This window comes from Ambystoma mexicanum, chromosome 5p (genome assembly GCF_040938575.1).
Source record: "Ambystoma mexicanum isolate Mex_15411 chromosome 5p, UKY_AmexF1_1, whole genome shotgun sequence".
NCBI lineage: Eukaryota > Metazoa > Chordata > Amphibia > Caudata > Ambystomatidae > Ambystoma > Ambystoma mexicanum.
The window spans coordinates 780,638,121-780,655,756 of record NC_090930.1 but is presented as its reverse complement, the minus strand read 5'-3'; the positions used below and the strand labels follow the sequence as shown (position 1 = coordinate 780,655,756).

The following is a 17,636-nucleotide window of genomic DNA, read 5'->3' as shown; positions in this document are numbered from 1 at the left end:
GATTTATTTTTTATCTACTTATGTTTTTTACTTGTTGTTTTGAATAAACTTATATAATTTCTTAATGAACGACTAGTCTGGAGGAGGAACTGTTGACATATCTATCTACCTTTCTATTGATTCATATTCTTAAAATTCCCAAATAAAGGTAGGGACCTCACTATCTTTATAGTGCGAATTGGGATTCCCTATAATTATAAGTGTTTATAAAGCACTAACATAGCTGGGTAGCAATGGAGCACTGTACACAAGGGAGGCACCAAGGGGGTTACAAGTATTGTGTGTGGCTATTGCATGAGCTGGGTACAGGATGCCATGGAGAGGAGGGGAAATAGAGTTCATTGAAGGTTTCAGAGATGGTGAGATGTTCCTTGGAGGCGTACAACCAATGGGTTCACATTAAATGTACCTGTTTTTAGCACCTGCTAAATGTATATATACACCACAGGAATCCATTAGAAATGCTGTTTGCCATTCGTAAACGGCAAGCAGCATTTGAATTTAGCACGCTTTGCAAATCAACATGTAAAAGAAAGGTGTTAAGGTGATTTCAACTGTGTTAACACATTTCTTTCTATTACGTCTTTACAAATGTAGAACATTGCATGGAGAGCTAGGGGCATATAAGTGAACATATATGTTCAGCCCTCCATGCAGTAACCACCAAATGATGCTGAATAAGTTTAAATGCATGCATGCTACAAAAGGTAATTCAGATGCTTTCTTTTGCACATCGACAATAAAGACCCATTATATGGACAATGAATACATGACATTTAAGTTTACATTTCTCAACTCGTCCTTGCCATGATATTTTGCCAGTCCTGACAGTTTTTGTTGCACATAGCAGCAAAGGTATGTTGCATTTTCCCTCTCTCACCATTAACCAAACTCCCTTTTGCATTTGCCACAGAACCCGAAGACCATGTAAATAGCAGTGGTGCACTGAATACATTTAAGTAACATAAGCACAGCATGTAAATCTTATCCGTATCAACCAATATGCAATTCATAGTAGAACAACTGAGAACTTTTATATATACACATACCTGGTTTTCTTTTAAAGTTATTTGTCCCTGCTCCTTGCAGCCAATAAACGTTCTCGTACACTTGAAAATTCTATCATCTTGCTGTACTCTTTGAACAAAGTTGGCCGGAAAGAATCCAATTCTTTCTTCTATTTTTCCCTAAAGAAAGCAACAGATTCCCAAATAAACAATGTTACCACTCCTCATTTTGATTTCTGTGGCCAAAATGTTTCACAAGAATAATGTATCAAGCGTTCTACCTTCCACCAGTCTTCATTGCTGTCATCGAGGATAGTGAGCCTGTCGCCTGGTCTGGAATTAATAATGACATGGATACTGGTTAAATATTCACATGTTTATTGCAAAACAGTTCATCCAGTTAAGCATATACATACTCATTGCCCTTTCTAGTTTCATGCCAATTTTAAATTGAATTTGAATTATTACAAACCACCCCAGATGCCAACTAGTATTGCACCGAAATCATGTGCACATTTTAAGAAATACATGATGTCATTGCTAGAGTATAATAACTTGGTCCAAAAGTATCGATAACATATTCAAAACAACAAAAAGCAAGAAGCGATGATTGAACAGCATGCACCAGATGATGCTAATCAACACAACATGCAAGTACACAGTAGCAGCGTGAACACAAATAGTTTAAGCAAAGTTTGAAAAGCACTGTTAATACAGTGAATCACAAATAGTGCAAAGCATTGCGCTTGCATCAAAATTGCGGAATTAGCTAACACAGGCTAATAGCAAAAAGTATAATTCCTGAAAGCTTGAGGTACAAAAAATAAAAATGGACAACAGTGTTATATTAGTGCACACCATGCTGCACTAGCTGCTGCAGATGTACGCGCTCTCCTGTGCAACACAGTAACTTGCTGCAACATCATCGCCATACGTGTCATGCTCAATAACGTAGTCCTGCTTAAAGACATATATCTATATACTTTGTCTTCATTTTGCCTATAATGCGCCTTCAAAATTTGCAAAACAAGTAATGTCTTTTGTACTCTGTGAAAAGGATCAGCTTTAATAAAAACGTAATTTTCTGATTAAACACAGAATCCAGAACCTTAGCCATCCCTAACCTATATGTATGGTACACTGTCCTATGGCACATGGATCATGCCTGCTATCTTCTTCATGCCATTCCAGTGGTGTGAACGTAACACATGGTATGCTTGGTGACACCCATGGCATATATATTTCCTGGCAATATACTGCCAGATGGATTTCTCTCTGTCCTTAGGGACCCATGTTGTTTTCCGGAACACTGTGCCTTCATTCTTGATGACATATTCCTGTCTAATCTTTAAACATTTAAATGACTCTATCCCTTCCTAGCATGTCAAACCATGTACACACTATGCTTCCACTTTGGCACTTAAGGTAGTAACCAGTTTCTCTGATTGTGTCCAGTTTTCATACTTCACTGCAAAGTAGGCTATGTTTTTGTGTTAACGAAGCAATCACAGTCTGGAATTAATTTTGATTTTTTTTCCTTTCCCCATATCTTAGTTGTTATTGTAGAAGCGTAAACCCAAACCCTGATAAAATAAAAACTCAAAGAGAGAGTGAATGCACGTTGGCGGAAACGCACATTTATTATATGGAAAATCCAGCAGGGTTAGTCTGCTTTGTAAAGCTGACAACTAACAACTCCAAACCGTGTTCAACAAAATTACAGCTTTTATACACAAAATCAAGTAATTTACATAATAATACATGACAGTTATAATGTCAACCCATTTTCCTCATTGGTTTAACCCTATACAATGCACCTACAGATCCCCTATATTCTCTAACTCCATTGGATACATTTACTAAACACAATCCCCTTTTCACATGGTCTCATTATGTAACCAGTCATGACCACCTGAAATACAATTAGTCTGTTATATCTCAACAATTTTCAACAGCTGACTCGCCCCATTTGTCAGAGAAATTTTAACCCATTGTGTGATGTGCATAACTTCAATAAGATCCCATCAAAGAGAGGGAGGAGTGAAGACAGTGACCATTCTTTTGATCACACAATAGCTTCCTCATTTCCCCAGACAAGCTGGCGTCCCAAAATGCTCCTTCAGCATTCCTTCACAATACCTCATGCAACTTCCATCTTAAATCATATTGCCTCCATAGAACCTATCCTGCTTATCTTCCTGGGAAACCAAATGGAATCATAAAACACTGGTCTGACCTTGAGCATCTACTTCATATATTTATTGACTACCCCCAATCTGACCCTCGTAACCCTAACTGGACCCGCTGGCCATTCAATAACAAGGCTTTGTGTTCCCAGGAAGTTTGTCCTGTGCATCTACGCATCCATTTAACCATCAAAACAAACCTAACAGCAGTTAATTCTGTCCTCGCCTTCAGGAACCATTTAGCCTGCTATCGCCATCTGCCCAATGTGTTTTGCTTCCACCCACTCTCCTGACCTCGGTCATCCAAACACTCACAAAGGGAAGGAAACTCAACCCTTTCAAACCAGAAACTCTGCAGCCTAAGGCTCTAACTATTATTAGCCTGCAAGCCTGCAATCTTCAACACGGCTTTATGTAAAGGCAGCAGGACATATTGATACTGCAATACTCTAACAACATATTTAGCCTGTCATCTTAAGTCCCCATGTGTCCATTTCAGCAGTTTACAGCAATCTCTACAACCGCCCACTCTACCAAAAAACTCTTCCCTTGCGTTCAAGGCGAAAACGTTGTTCTCTTGCTTATGAACACTGAGTCCTCACTGCTCAATTCTATGCACTTCAAAGTTGTACCCCACACAATGACATTGGGGTTACATTGTTGATCATTATGTTGCTACATGATGCAATTAAAATGTACTCTTAACTATAGACATAGTAACATATACACAAAATCTCCAAACTACACAGAACACACACCAACTGCAACATGAATGCACTTAAACGAGCCGCAGAGTGGACTAATACAACTTACGTAGCGTAAACCTCTGTCCATTATAAGGATGCTGTTCATGCATCCCAACACTAATTTGGGTTACATGTTTAAAAAAAATACTTTTCACTAGTGCACTACTGTGGCCAGTGCCCAGAGACCTCCCAGAGCTGGGCGCATGCTATAAAACCGGAATCGATCCATCAATCAATCTTCCAAAAGTTCTTTGCAGCATCATGCATTTTCTTTTTCTTTTGCCTGGCATGTTCAGGTGTGCTGGATCTTCCTGTTTTCCCTCACTTGTGCTGGGCTGACTGTCTTCTCCACAAGGGGCCATAGTCGTATCTTTGTGAGCACCAGAACACTTTCCTTTCTTCTCCTGTAATTTTTCCAGGAGGCCAGTAGCTGCCTTTGTGTGTATTGTGCTTTTACTTTAGTCCTAATTATGAACCATTCTTTCAGTTTTGCAATTTCCTCTCAATGCATCACTTCTGAAAGCCACGACATATGTTGTCATGATTAATGTTCACCAGCTTTTAGCGATCGTTTGCGTCCTGCGTTTTAAATGTGTCTATCTGTATACTTACAAACCCAATTTTTGCTTGGATTATGAATGTTCAATCTATGCTGTGCTATTGTTTCTCATTTTTGAAGTGCAACAACTAACTTGTATGACCCATCAAATTGGTACCAGGCTGTTTATTAATTTGTGCACTATTATTCCATGAAAAATATATTCACTGCAACTGGGCGTGAAGTGTGAGAACTATGCAGCAGAGGTTCAATTATCAAACCATAGATTTGCACCACCCGTTGAGTCATGGTTTACCTATATGGGGCAGGAGGGGAGGGTTCTGCTGTGAGTACAAGGGACCTGTGTCTAGGCCCTTTATGCATATTGACCTCTTGGGGTCATTCCGAAACATAGATATGAACTGGACAACTAAACAAACATGAGTTATCTATCTGGTTTCTGGGAGTGGATTCAGAGTGACATGCATTAAAGGGAGTAACTGACTGCAAATGCAGTTTTGCAGTTTAAGCATTTCAGCCCCTGTATTAAGGGTGGCAAATTAAAACAAATATTAGAAACGCTCATGCTTTGTATGAGAATTTCCGTTTGCTGCTTTGAAATGCTGCAGATGTTTGTCAGAATTACAGTTTCTCTTAGGCCTGTACTGCCGGATTTCGAAGCCAATCCCTCTGTGAATTAAAGAACTGCAGCAACCGCTACATGCACATGTCCCTGCCTGTGGGATGCATCTGCTCTATGGAAAACACTTCTGTGTATCGCATCATATGCATAATCTGGTATATATGTTCACTTGCATGTTCAACTGGCACACACAAGTGAACAAAGACCTTTGTGAATCTGGATCTATACACTCTGGGCCTCATTACGAGTCGGGCGGTAACCGAGGTGGTAAAACCGCCTGGTTACCGCCGTACTCGTATTACCATTCCGCCTCCGTGATTCCCGGAATTACCGGGGCATTACAACCCCGGTGTCCCGGGAATTCCGGAGGCGGAATGGTGTAAATCCCCATTCCCATTGAGTCCTATGGGACTCAATGGGAATGGGGATCATGGAAACACCGGCACCATCTTTTGATGGTGCCGGTGTTTCCTCGTCCGTCTGCAGGCGGGCGGTGGTTAACCCGCCAGGTCAGACCTGGTGGGAACGCCACCTCCCGCCTGCAGGACTCAGGATTGGGCGGTCCGGAATTAACAGTGGCAGCGGGTTTACCGCCACTGTTATTTCCAAACCGCCCGACCTGTAATGAGGCCCTATGTTTTGGTCTATCGTTGTGGATAGTGCGATCTTTTCATTAGAAAACACCTTTTGTATGTCAAGTCTGATTGAACCTTTGGGCCTCAAGGTGACCAGCTTTCCACCCTTACTGCAATAATGGATACGTGACTGCATGTGGTGAAATATTAACTGGATTAAAACTTTCTGGCTCTTTACCAGTCTAGATGAAATCAGTTTGATTATCTCAATTCAGTTCCCAGTGGAAAGGTACTTTCTGCAGCAAAGCCATTGCCTCATTGGACATGAACTGGTGCAATTTATATGACTTTAAACAGAAAATATTAAGGACGGAAAGGCAGACAAGAAGCTTAACATCTTGAATCCAGTATTGCAGCTCTGTGTCCTAGCATATACATTATCCAGGACTTCAATTTCTCATGTTTGAATCTTACACTTACACGACAAGCACAACAGAGCTGATCCACAAAGGTGACGTTTTACATACATGCTTTACACCGTCCATAAATAATGCCTGTGCACAATGGTTAATAACTAATATGCATGTATTCACAGAAGTCATGGTGGACATCGCTTGTGTCATTTGTAGGATTTCATAAAGAAAGTGTACTTGCAACTTGCATTTGAACTTGTGATCTTAGATTTATGTACGATATATATTATGTAGAACACACAAAAATAATTAGGGTTACACAAAGGGATTTATAACTTCTGGATAGCGGTTTTCTTATAGCCACACACTTTCCCCGTGGCTGTTCGCCATTCCACTACACATTCTGTCAATAGTACACTGATTAGTACACTTTCCCACACTCATTGCCTCCTAAGAGCATCGCTTAGTCTGGCAGAGTTCTGCTGTGCTTCACTGACTGGCACCACTACCACAACGACTGCTATTACTACTACTACTAATAATAATAATAAGATGATCATGTAAATATCACATCTTTCTGGAATGCTTAATACTAATCACTTCTGTTTCTATGCACTGTTATAGTAGGAATTATTATAATTACCCAATTTAAAGGTTGGCAAATATTGCACTATGCATTGTGACTATTCATGCATGTTACAAATGTGTCCGTCTTTGTTAACATTTCAATGTTTCACCCCACACCCCTGGGGCTACCCTACTCAATGAAAAAACACTTCGGCTGATCTGGATGTTAGTTGCAGCTGTGTGATGTGCACATGTGTTCATACATTGCACACATGTACTTGCCTGGTAGCCACCTTTTGTGAACTGTGACATCTATGTAAACGTTATTTACTACTTTTACCAGCAAGTCTCACAAGTATGGAGGCAAAAACTTGTTGTGTTTCAGCTGCTGACGTTCAACACAGACAAAATATTTTTCATATTTACTTTTCTTTGTGAAAGAGTGGATTTTAAATCAGGATATATTGTCTTTAAACACGCACCATAGTAATGTATTGCGGACAATCAAATGGCTGTTGCAAAGAAATAGTTCTGCTTACACCGTGACATGAAGTAGCACATTAACTGCTTAATAAGTTTAAAAAATATACAGTCACCTCATCTCTAGATCTTCTGTTTCTTGCGGGACAAATTTATACAAGGCAACAAAGTTATCCTGGAGACCCTGAAGAGAAACATGGAAGGCAAGAAAGTGTTGCATTGTTAATCACATAACACACATTGCTGGGCTCTCGTCATCAACGTGCTTCTTAATTACAACATAACAGAACACACTCAAAAAGACATTTACAAAATTATAAATGAATTTAAAGATCCAGATGGTAAACTATTCAGCTTTCCTAAAAGCAATGCCAGAACATTGCAGGATACTTTGTTGTTAAGGTTAGGATAGTACATGAAGAAATAAAAGTCAAAGCCCAAACGGTACCCTTGGACTCAACAATCCCCACAATTTTGACAAACCAGAAAATTAATGCATTACACATCAAAAAGAGAAATTCTCCTCTATGTTATTCCGTTTTCAGATTCCGACTCCCCTCCGATCTGCCTTCGCAATTGTGTACAAACAAATTTCGACCATAGGAGATACAATCCTCCAGTTCACAACTATCCCCTGGGCTCAGGTTATGTTCTGAAATCTCTTATACAGCATAAAGCACACATTTAATGAACCAAAACACACCTCAGCCACAGCAAAGAGATCTATTCAACTAATGCCTTACCTGCTCTATATTAAAACGTTGTTTAAAACAGATTGTTACATCTCAGCTCCAAATATATTTAGAATCTTAAAATGTTGTCGAGCACAACCAGTCAGGTTTAGATCCCCACTGGGGAGCATAGTCAGTAGTCAATACTATTTTCTAAGACCTTAACCTGAAAGTTGACTGGAACAGCACCATCATGTTGATCATGCTCGCACTTTTGCACTTGTTTGAAGTAATCAATATGGTGGCTCACACTAATATTCTGACCTGAGCATTTGACACTTAGCGATATACACGTACAGTTGATTACATCTTTTTCAGAGAATTGGCCAGCAGATAAATCACTAAGGATTGGGGATCCTCCACCAGATCAATCTTGGCAGTTTAGTTAAATATCAGTGCCATATTCTGTATTAAGACTTCAAATGGCCTGGTGGCAGCCCAAACGTGTGCAAAAACGGCAAGAGATTAGATGTGCACGACATCCATAGGTGCGCCAATCAGAATCCCTGATCCTACAGTAGTTTGGTTTGCATCAAAAGCATCAATTATTTGGAGGAGCTCTTTGGAGTGGTAAAAGGCCAAGCTCAATTTCTGGTTCTATTTGGGTTATGCTTGGCTGGCTGTTAGGGGGAGGAACAGGACTGAACTAAGTTGGTAGAGAGCAGCAGGGCACATTGCTGTAACCCTTGAGAACATTTATGTCTTCATTTTTCTCATTTAATTCCCTGTTAAAGTAATGTTATTTTGTATTCTGTTTGCTTCGTGAGTTGACCGTCGGTTGAAAATTCTTTGTTGATCTCTATCTGAACATTTGTCTTGTTCTTCCTTCCACTTCAAAAAGTTAAAATAAATAGAAAAATAAACACTTTGTGAATTCTGATTGAGACGCCCTATGCAAGTGTTGGTTTTTTAATTCCTTTCCCTTACAACACCCACAAATAGAAAAAGAGAAACCTGCTGTGAAACTCTTTGTACTGTATGCGGTCTGCAGGCCTTGAAGCCCTAATCCCTGTGCACAAAAGGTTGCATACAGTAACTGGGGCTTTTGGTTGCTCGGCCTGCAGACTTACAAGGAAGGCAGCAGAGCTGCAGCAGGTCGGTGGATTGGGTAGGGAGTGGGTATCAGGGACCACACAGCCGAGGAATGTGTATTGCACCCCAAAAAAACTATGAGAAGGGGGCAGGAACAATATTGTAATGTAAGTCAATTGATCTAATATCTTTTAGGCAAACAATGAACAAAATCACATGTAACACATCTAAAAGCAAAAGTAGACAGTGCATGCATAATTCAATATAATCAGAGATACAAATAGAATAAAACATTCTAAAAATGTCATTCATCATTTAAATATGATCTAAAACAACCTCACAGTAAATGCAGGAACTAGTCCCACCCTAAAATCAGAGTCCACACTATTTCTTTAATATGACTTTACCTTGCGAGTAGGAAAGGAGGGAAAATACAAGCCAATTACAAATTACAAGAAGATTTCTAAACAGGCCTCTCTTTTTAACCAAACTTTGTGAATGTATTTTGCTACCAGAGAAATTTGTGCTGTCATCTGTATTTTTACAATATGAGAGGGCATCAGCCAGGCTGCGTCCTATTGATCTTAAATATGCTCTCCTAAATTCAATGTATAAGGGACAGAGAAAAGAATATGGGTAACCATGTCTCTGACATAAACACGATAGGGGCACTTATCTGACAAGGATGGGTCCCACATATGTAAGGTTGATAACAGAAGACTCTCAAACCTAAATTTGTCATATAGTGCTCATGCAAACGGTAGAATTACATACTCCAAATAGCTTCCAAAGTCAAACAGTTTGTGGAAATTCAGAAAAGAAATTGTTGCCACAGGGAAGGTAAAAAAGAAGATGTTAGTAATAATGCAATTGGAGGGATTACAGCCTGTTCGGGATGAGCTGTAAGTGAGTTGGGAGGTGGCACTTAGAGGTGATAGAGTGATTCCTCCAATGAGTGTTCAATTGAAAATGATCAGTGTGGCACATGAGGGCCATCAGGGAATTACGAAAATCAAATGAATTGTAAGAATGGATTATTGGTGGCCTGGGTGTTATTTGCAAATTGAAAGAGTTGCGAGGAGTTGTATACTATGTGAAGCTAGTGCAAAGGGTTTACTGGCCAGGGCAACTCCCATGACAGAGATGTCAGTACCACTATTGCCTTAGGAAAAAGTAGCAATGGATTTGGTTGGTCCTGTGTATAGCAAGGTGCTGGCCCATCATTGCATTGTACTTATTGATGTGTTGACAACATGGACAGAAACTAAAATTACAAAATGTATCACCACCTGGGACATGTTAGAGTTCTTGGAAGAGCTTTTCAGGAGAGAAGGATACCCCACAGTCATCATGACAGGGGTGCAGTTCAAATCAGAACAAATAACAAAATACTTGTTAGAACATTGAATGGAACCTAATCTTACGTCAATATATCATCCACAGACCAATGTGATTGTTGAACATTTTAACAAGGTGATAAAGGATAACATAAGATGGGCATGGTCTAATCGGCAAGATTGAAAAAGTGTAGTTAAGGAGAGAGTTGCAGCACATATTTGTACACATCATGGTTCCACTGGTCTATCTCCTTTCGAGATGAGTTGGGGCAGGAGGACCAACAAGAAACTATGTCCATCATAGCTGGAGAGGGCAAGATTGTCCGATGTAGATTGGGAAGGACGTAGGTCGAAAATTTGAAAGACACAAAGGAAGAGTAAAAGGATGTATGATACAAGGAAAAAGCTGGTAGTAAGAAGAGAATGGGTGTGGATAATACTACTGGAGGCTTTGTGTCATGGTCCATTGAAGTTATCAGAACCATGTGAAGTGACACAATTCATGCATGGGGCCATCCATATGAGATATGGACGAGTATGGAATCTGGACAGAGCGTGTGTGCGTGTGTGTGTGTGTGTAAAAGGAAGGAAAGAGAGAACAAAGAAGAGAGACTGGATAGGAAAGGTGACAAAGTGGCAGGAGGAGGGCATAGATCATCAAGTAGGATAAGAAGGCACCCAAACAAGTTCAGAGATTTTGTGACTCAGTGGTGTGAGGGAGATGTGTGGTGTTTACTTGAGTTCCTGAACCCGAACTTGAGTGGAATGAGAATGCTGTGACAGCGGGTCGGGAATGGAAGGCTTTGGAGAAGCAGTTGGATTAGAAGGAGAGGAAGTGAGGACAGAGGGGCCCTGCATTGAATTTTACAATATAAAAATAAACGTTAACCTACCGCGTGTTATGAGAACATTGCAATTTTGCATTTTATTTTAGGGAAGTTACAAAAGATGTAAATATCACCACATATTTACACTTAAACATAGTTTTAAAAAAAACATTGTTTTCCTGTTTTAGTTCCTGTGCTATAAAGGTACATTTGAGAAGCGTTCTACACACTTTCCCTTCGTCACTTCTCTCAAATACTCAAGAAATTGGACATGATTCTGTCTGGCTGCTTTAGTGGACTTGGTTGAGCTGGGAAAAATGCCAAATGTCAGGTGTTTCAGTTTATATCAAAATATGTTCACTCCAGTTTAATCATCCTTATGCCCCAATATCTTTCCCAGAAGGTAAGAGTACATTCTAAAGTACCAGAAGTCTTGACAGTGTACTGTAACGATCAACAGAACACATAACAAATGATATATGTCTTATGTCCAGCCTCACAATTGGCATCTGATGCAAATGCCATGGTGAGGCTGGACACATACTCCCTGTATAAAGTAAACAGCTACTAGAAGCTCAGCTTGCATAGTGACAATCCCACAGACTTCCCATCGAGAACAAGAAAGAGTAATAGAAAACTGCAGTGGCATATCAAATGGCAATTTACCTCCCTCGTCTTATTTCTTTACACTCTATTTCTCTCCCTGTCACACTCTGTCTGTGTCTCTGTCCGTCTGTCTGTCTTTTCCCTCTCTCTCTAAACGTAATGCTCTGTGATTTCCTACAGTTGCTCCCTGCTGACACATAATACGTGTATTGCAAATGTAGGGTATGTAATATCAACAAACTCATGTTGACCTGTCTCTTCAACATGGCTCCCGGCTTCACAACCCTCATCACATGGCCTATGATCATGTGACATGGCCCAGCAACATGGATTTATTATAAAATGGCACTTAACATTAGAATAGCGATGTGAATGTAAGCAAGCATACACATACTAAACCTGTCCTCCTTCCTTTTTAGTCTTGTGATTAGTGAAAACAACTCTTCCTTGTTGGAATTCAATGTGTATCTTCCAAACATATGTGGCTTTTCATATAAGTAAACCATGATGACCTGTTACACATGCCCACTCAAACATGATACCCAGCTTCACAATCCTGGTCTCGTGCCTTGTGACATGGCACATTGGATTGTGTGTAATGGCACCGAGCATCAGATTATTTAGCAGTAGATTGGAAATTCAAATTTAAGTACGCACAGTCAGACACACAAAACCCTCCCACCACCACCACCCCCGTTTCCAATGTTGATAGTCCTGTGAGCAACTCTTTCCTGATGGCACTGAATATGTGTCTACCTGAACAAATGCCTTTCAATATTAGCACCTGTCCAGTCCAACATGGCACCCCTCTTCGCGTCTCTGACCACATGACCTATGATCATGTGACATGGCCCAACAAAGTGGGAAAAATATAAAAATGTCACTGAATATTGTTTCACTTAGCACATACATTCAAACTTAAAAAAAGGGTGACCACTGACAGGAAGGTAAAACATTTTTAAAGATAAGCACATGTTTCACAAAGCGCTTTTCAATGGGAACGTCCCTTTGAAAAACGCATTGTGAATCAGGCCCAGTGTCTCCTTTGAATATAGACATACATTTATCGAATGCTCCCAAACCTGATAGCAGATCACATAACTTTAATGAACTATCAAGAAGGGTTTGCATAAAAGCTCCTCCATCAAGACTGCGTTGAGGCACACTTTCTCCAGAAATAACTTAATGCAGAGTGAAATAATTGAATTAAAGGGAAGACAGATTAGTCATGGCTTCATAACTGAACATGAATATTAACATTTATGGTAACTTGAGAGAAAGATTCACATTCCTAAATGAGGTTTCCCTGAGCTAAATGTTTTCTTGAAGTGCACTAAATATTAGAAATGTTACCCAAATGAAATATAAAAACATGATAGTGACGCATAGCAGGGTGCTCCCTTTTCACTGATAGGAACACATCGGGCTGTTAGAGAGTCCAGTCTCGAGAAGCTAGAACACGCTTTTTTTTTATTGCATATCTTTGAACACATGGGCACTTCGACACTCATTATGTGTAGAGTAGTAAGAAGCAAACATGTTCAATCAATGAATTACTTAAGTTTATACGAAAGGGGTGTGCATACACATTATTGGAACATGGGAAAACCTACAATTATTATTATTTATTAATGTGATACAGTTTTATACAGAATGTAAAAAACTTTACACATAAATTACATTAAACATATACATTATAAGAATAAATTCAGATATACAGTAAAAAATCATTATAAATACTGTGAAATTCATCACAAATCAATCATTCGTTCAAGGCAAAGAAGAAACATTTAAACAGATCAGATCCGTAATAAAGTTTTAGATAGATATTGTAAGACTATTTAGCTAGAGGTAGACCCCCTTATGCATATGGATGGCCACCCTTGTGCTTGCTTTCAAATATATAGTGGCCTCGCGCCACACCTGGAAAAGTGCTAAGTGCAGTTTAGGATTTAGGGAATTGATACATTGGTTCCAGAAATCTGGATGTGTGATTTGATCATTATCATGGACAAATTCCATCAAATATTTCCTATGTCTCGTTTTTAGCCTACTGCATTTTGTTAGTACGTGGCATGCCGTCTCCGGCGTAGATGTAGACTCACATATTCTGCAGTACCTAGCTGCGGTAGTCAGGCCCATTGATGCCCCACGAGCCGACAGAACTGGTAAATAATTGAAGCGTAAGAGTAATATAAAACGCCTCAGTTGGTCCGACGGGCATAGATTTAAATAAAGCTGAGGCTTCATGTAAGTATAGAGTATAAATATGATGAAGCCATAGCTTTTCAAACGCCCCAGATGTGTGAAATTACTCTGCCAGTCCCATAGATTTAAGCGGTTTCGCATGCTAACAATCAGGTGTTCATTTTCCCTACCCCACTCCGGGGACCAACTGATTTCTTCGATCAGAGTATTAATCTGGGTTTCAAGTTTTATCTGTCTACCCGCAGAAGTCTCCTCTTTAATGGTCCTGAGGAGGTTGGTTGTAGGTCTGTTGTTGAACCTAATGTAGAATTCCAACCTTTTCCTCAAAACCATAGCCTTAAGAGAAAGAATGCCCAGCTCTAGTCTAATCATAGCCATGGGAATGCATTGGGGGAGACCGAGAACTTTTCTCCAGAACTTCCCCTCCACAAGTTGTAGCCAACCGAGGTCCATGGTGATCAGAGACTCTAAACCATATATGACCATAGGGACCAGGCATTGCAGATAGAGCTGACGGGCTGCCCAAATAGAGAAACCACATTGCTCATATGTAAATCTATGGATTAATGCTGAAAGTTGCGCAGCCTTTAATCTGCGTTCCTGAATACACATATGGTAGTTTCCTTTGTGATCGAACTCTACCCCTAGATATTTATATGAGAGTGTGTATTCAATTTCGATTGGGCCCACCATCATACGAGGCCTAGCAACCTTTCCTGCTGTATACAGCATTAATTTGGTTTTGCTGTGGTTGATGGTGAGTTCGTTGGATTCTGCGTATTTCCATAGCTGATTGGTTGACCTGAGTATTCCACTGAAAGTGTGATCTAGTATCACCAGGTCATCTGCATAAGCCAGTATGGGACAATGATGGGAACCTATCTTAGGGGGGCAGTTGTTTATCCCCAAGAAGCAGTTAGGCACATCAGATACAAATAGATTATATAAAATGGGGGCCGTCACACATCCCTGTTTTACCCCTCGCTTCAAAGAGATAGGTTTAGTCACTGTCCCCTGATTATCCAGCCTGACTTGTACGGTGTTATTGGTATGTAGCAGCTCAAGGTAATATAATAAAGATGCGGGGCAACCAAAATTCTTTAATTTTTCCCATAAGAGGGATCGATTGACTGAGTCAAAGGCGGCCCTAAAATCTACATAAAGTGCATATAGTGGAGGATTAGTGCGTGTTAATGCCTTATTACTTAGGGTATTCATGATAAAAAGATTATGTGATGTGGAGTGGCCAGCCCTAAAACCACATTGAAATTGATCCAGGATGCCTGCCTCCTCAGTCCATTTTTGTAGTTCATTAAGAATGAGAGCAGCAAACATCTTCCCGGTACAGTCAAGCATAGATAGTAATCGGTAATTCTCAGGGTCATTCCTGCTACCCTTTTTGAAGACAGGTATAATGATGGCCTCTTGCCAAGATGTTGGTATGCGTCCATCAGACATAATTTTATCGAACAGAATTTTTAGCAGATTGGCCCAGAACAATGAGTTGTTTCTCATCACTACATTCGATAGACCATTAGGACCTGGAGCTCGTGAGGAATTTAATTCCTTAATTCTACATTGTAGGTCTTTAATGGTAACACTAAAAGGAGGGGTGGGAGGATTAGGAGAGGTGGGAGAGCCGAGCTTATTACTAATCCCTGCATTTCGTTTTTCCAGATGAGATATCCATTTATCACTACATATGGGGTTCACCATGTTGGTAATCTTCTTGCCTTTTACATCTCCTAAAATGGACCATATTTTGCAGGAGTTCTTACTGCATAGAGTTTTAACTGTAGATTGCCATCTCTCTAATTTCCTGTGTCTTTTATGTATTTTTAGCCATTTTTGGTAAGCAGCTTTCAACTTTCTTATTGTAGCTGCTTTATCATTAAAAGCGTACAGGTCCTTTCTTGTAGCCCGGATTTCCCTTCTAAGCTTGCGCTTCTGATCTCTGATGGCACGATCATAGATTAGCTCTTGCGGCAATTTTCCTGCCATCATCCGTATTTTATAGGAACCATGCAAGCCAGAGAAATTGCTAACCCATCCTTCAATTTGTTCGGGCGACATCTGTGAGAATAATTTAAACTGTTCAAGTCCCCAATCTCCCGATGCTATAGATGCCTTCATCACATTTTGTGCTGACCAGGATATACGATTTGAGGAGTGGTTGGCTACCAGCTCGCCGAGATTTACCATTCTCTCAGTTGGTATATGGGATCTTAAGTTAAGTGTCAAAGGGTCATGGTCGCTCCAGATACATTCCCTCACAACCATATCATCGATGATGTTTGCAATTTCCGCACTCGTGAAGATATAGTCGAGGGTACTTCCATTCCTTCCATTTTTCCAAGTGAATTTTGCGGGTCTATCATTCTTTGTCCTGCCATTGATTACTTCAAGATCCCAGCATTCGAAGAAACTACTCCAACATTCTCCCTCGTTATCGGTGTATGTCTGTTTCCAATAGCTTTTACTGGCTAGGTTCTGGTTGTTAGTGGTACCCCCTCCGTGGTTTATTCGGCAGTTTAAGTCCCCTGCAGCAATAACAAGATATTTATCATTTAATAACCTCCAATTACTGAGAAGGTCATTTAGAACATCTTGTATATGCTCTCTATGTGTAGCCCCCGGGGGGTTGTAGATATTTATTAATAATGTTTCTTCCCAGACCTCTCTTATTCTGAGGGACAAGACTGCAGCACAAATATAATTGCTCTCCACTGAAATCCTTTTACTTTTGATTTTGTTTGACACACCAATGGCTAAGCCCCCATAGGGGCGCCCCCTTTGTCCTTTCTTGGCCAGGGTGTGATGAGTTGTGTATCCGTCCATGGCCGTGGGCTGTAATAGCCAAGTTTCTTGCAGCAATATAATGGGGTAGCCATTGATGAGTGATAAAGACCCCTTGTCAGTGAGGAGATGTTGATGGCCATGGGTGTTCCAGCTCAGTAGGGAGTAATCTCATGATTGTTGTAGTACCATTGGTAATGAATCGGCCAGCCATTTCAACGTGTTTTGAATATCCACCATCTGAACTTTCCTCCCCAGAGGTTGAGCGGGTTTGCAGCCATTAGCCTTAGGTGGAGCAGGATCGCCACTTGGGAGACAAGGGTCCTCCTTCTCTTTGCAGGCATCCACCTCTATCCCAATTCGCATAAGGCTTTTTTTATGAGAGCGGATTAATTTAGCTGATGCCATAACACAGCAATGGAGGGCTGTGACATTAGGATTTCGTACGGTAAGTGGTTCCACAAAGGAAAAATCTTCCGAGCGTATAACACGCAATTGGGGGATCAGATGTAGTTTTATCAAGAGTTCGGATCTTGTGAGCCACTTGTCCCTTTTCTCCTGGTTTAGATTTTTGATAACACAGATTTTACTGGCGTTAAAGTCATCATTATCTGTTGTCTCTATGGGATCATGATGTTCGTCTTCCTCGTTTCTTGCGTTCCCAGATAAGGAGGAGCAATTAGAGGAATCATCAGTTGAGTTATCAGTCATATCATGGTGTGGCTCTTCCAGAATCGTACTGGTAGCTTCCTGAGGTATATCTGGGATAATCCAGCTTGTTAAGGTTCCTGCTCCTTTATTCATACGCTTCTTAGTTTTTCGCCCCCTTTTTTTTGCTTTTTTGGATCGGGCAGCGGGAGCAATAGTGGCTGGCAGGGGGGAGGCTATCTCAACTGCTTCGTTTTTTGCTGCCTCTCGTCTTAGTTGTCGGCGTTGTTTTTTGG

At 40.4% G+C, this 17,636-nt stretch overlaps 1 protein-coding gene across 1 annotated transcript in view; it reads right to left on the bottom strand.

Annotated features, from left to right (window-relative positions):
• Positions 1-17,636, bottom strand: part of STAC (SH3 and cysteine rich domain) — a 1,207,284-nt gene that overhangs the window by 144,696 nt on the left and 1,044,952 nt on the right. The window contains exons 8-10 of the mRNA XM_069613195.1: positions 7,272-7,339; positions 1,289-1,340; positions 1,050-1,187 (exon numbers count right to left, since the gene is read on the bottom strand). Coding sequence (XP_069469296.1) covers positions 1,050-1,187; positions 1,289-1,340; positions 7,272-7,339 — 258 coding nt within the window. The remainder of the gene's footprint in view (positions 1-1,049; positions 1,188-1,288; positions 1,341-7,271; positions 7,340-17,636) is intronic.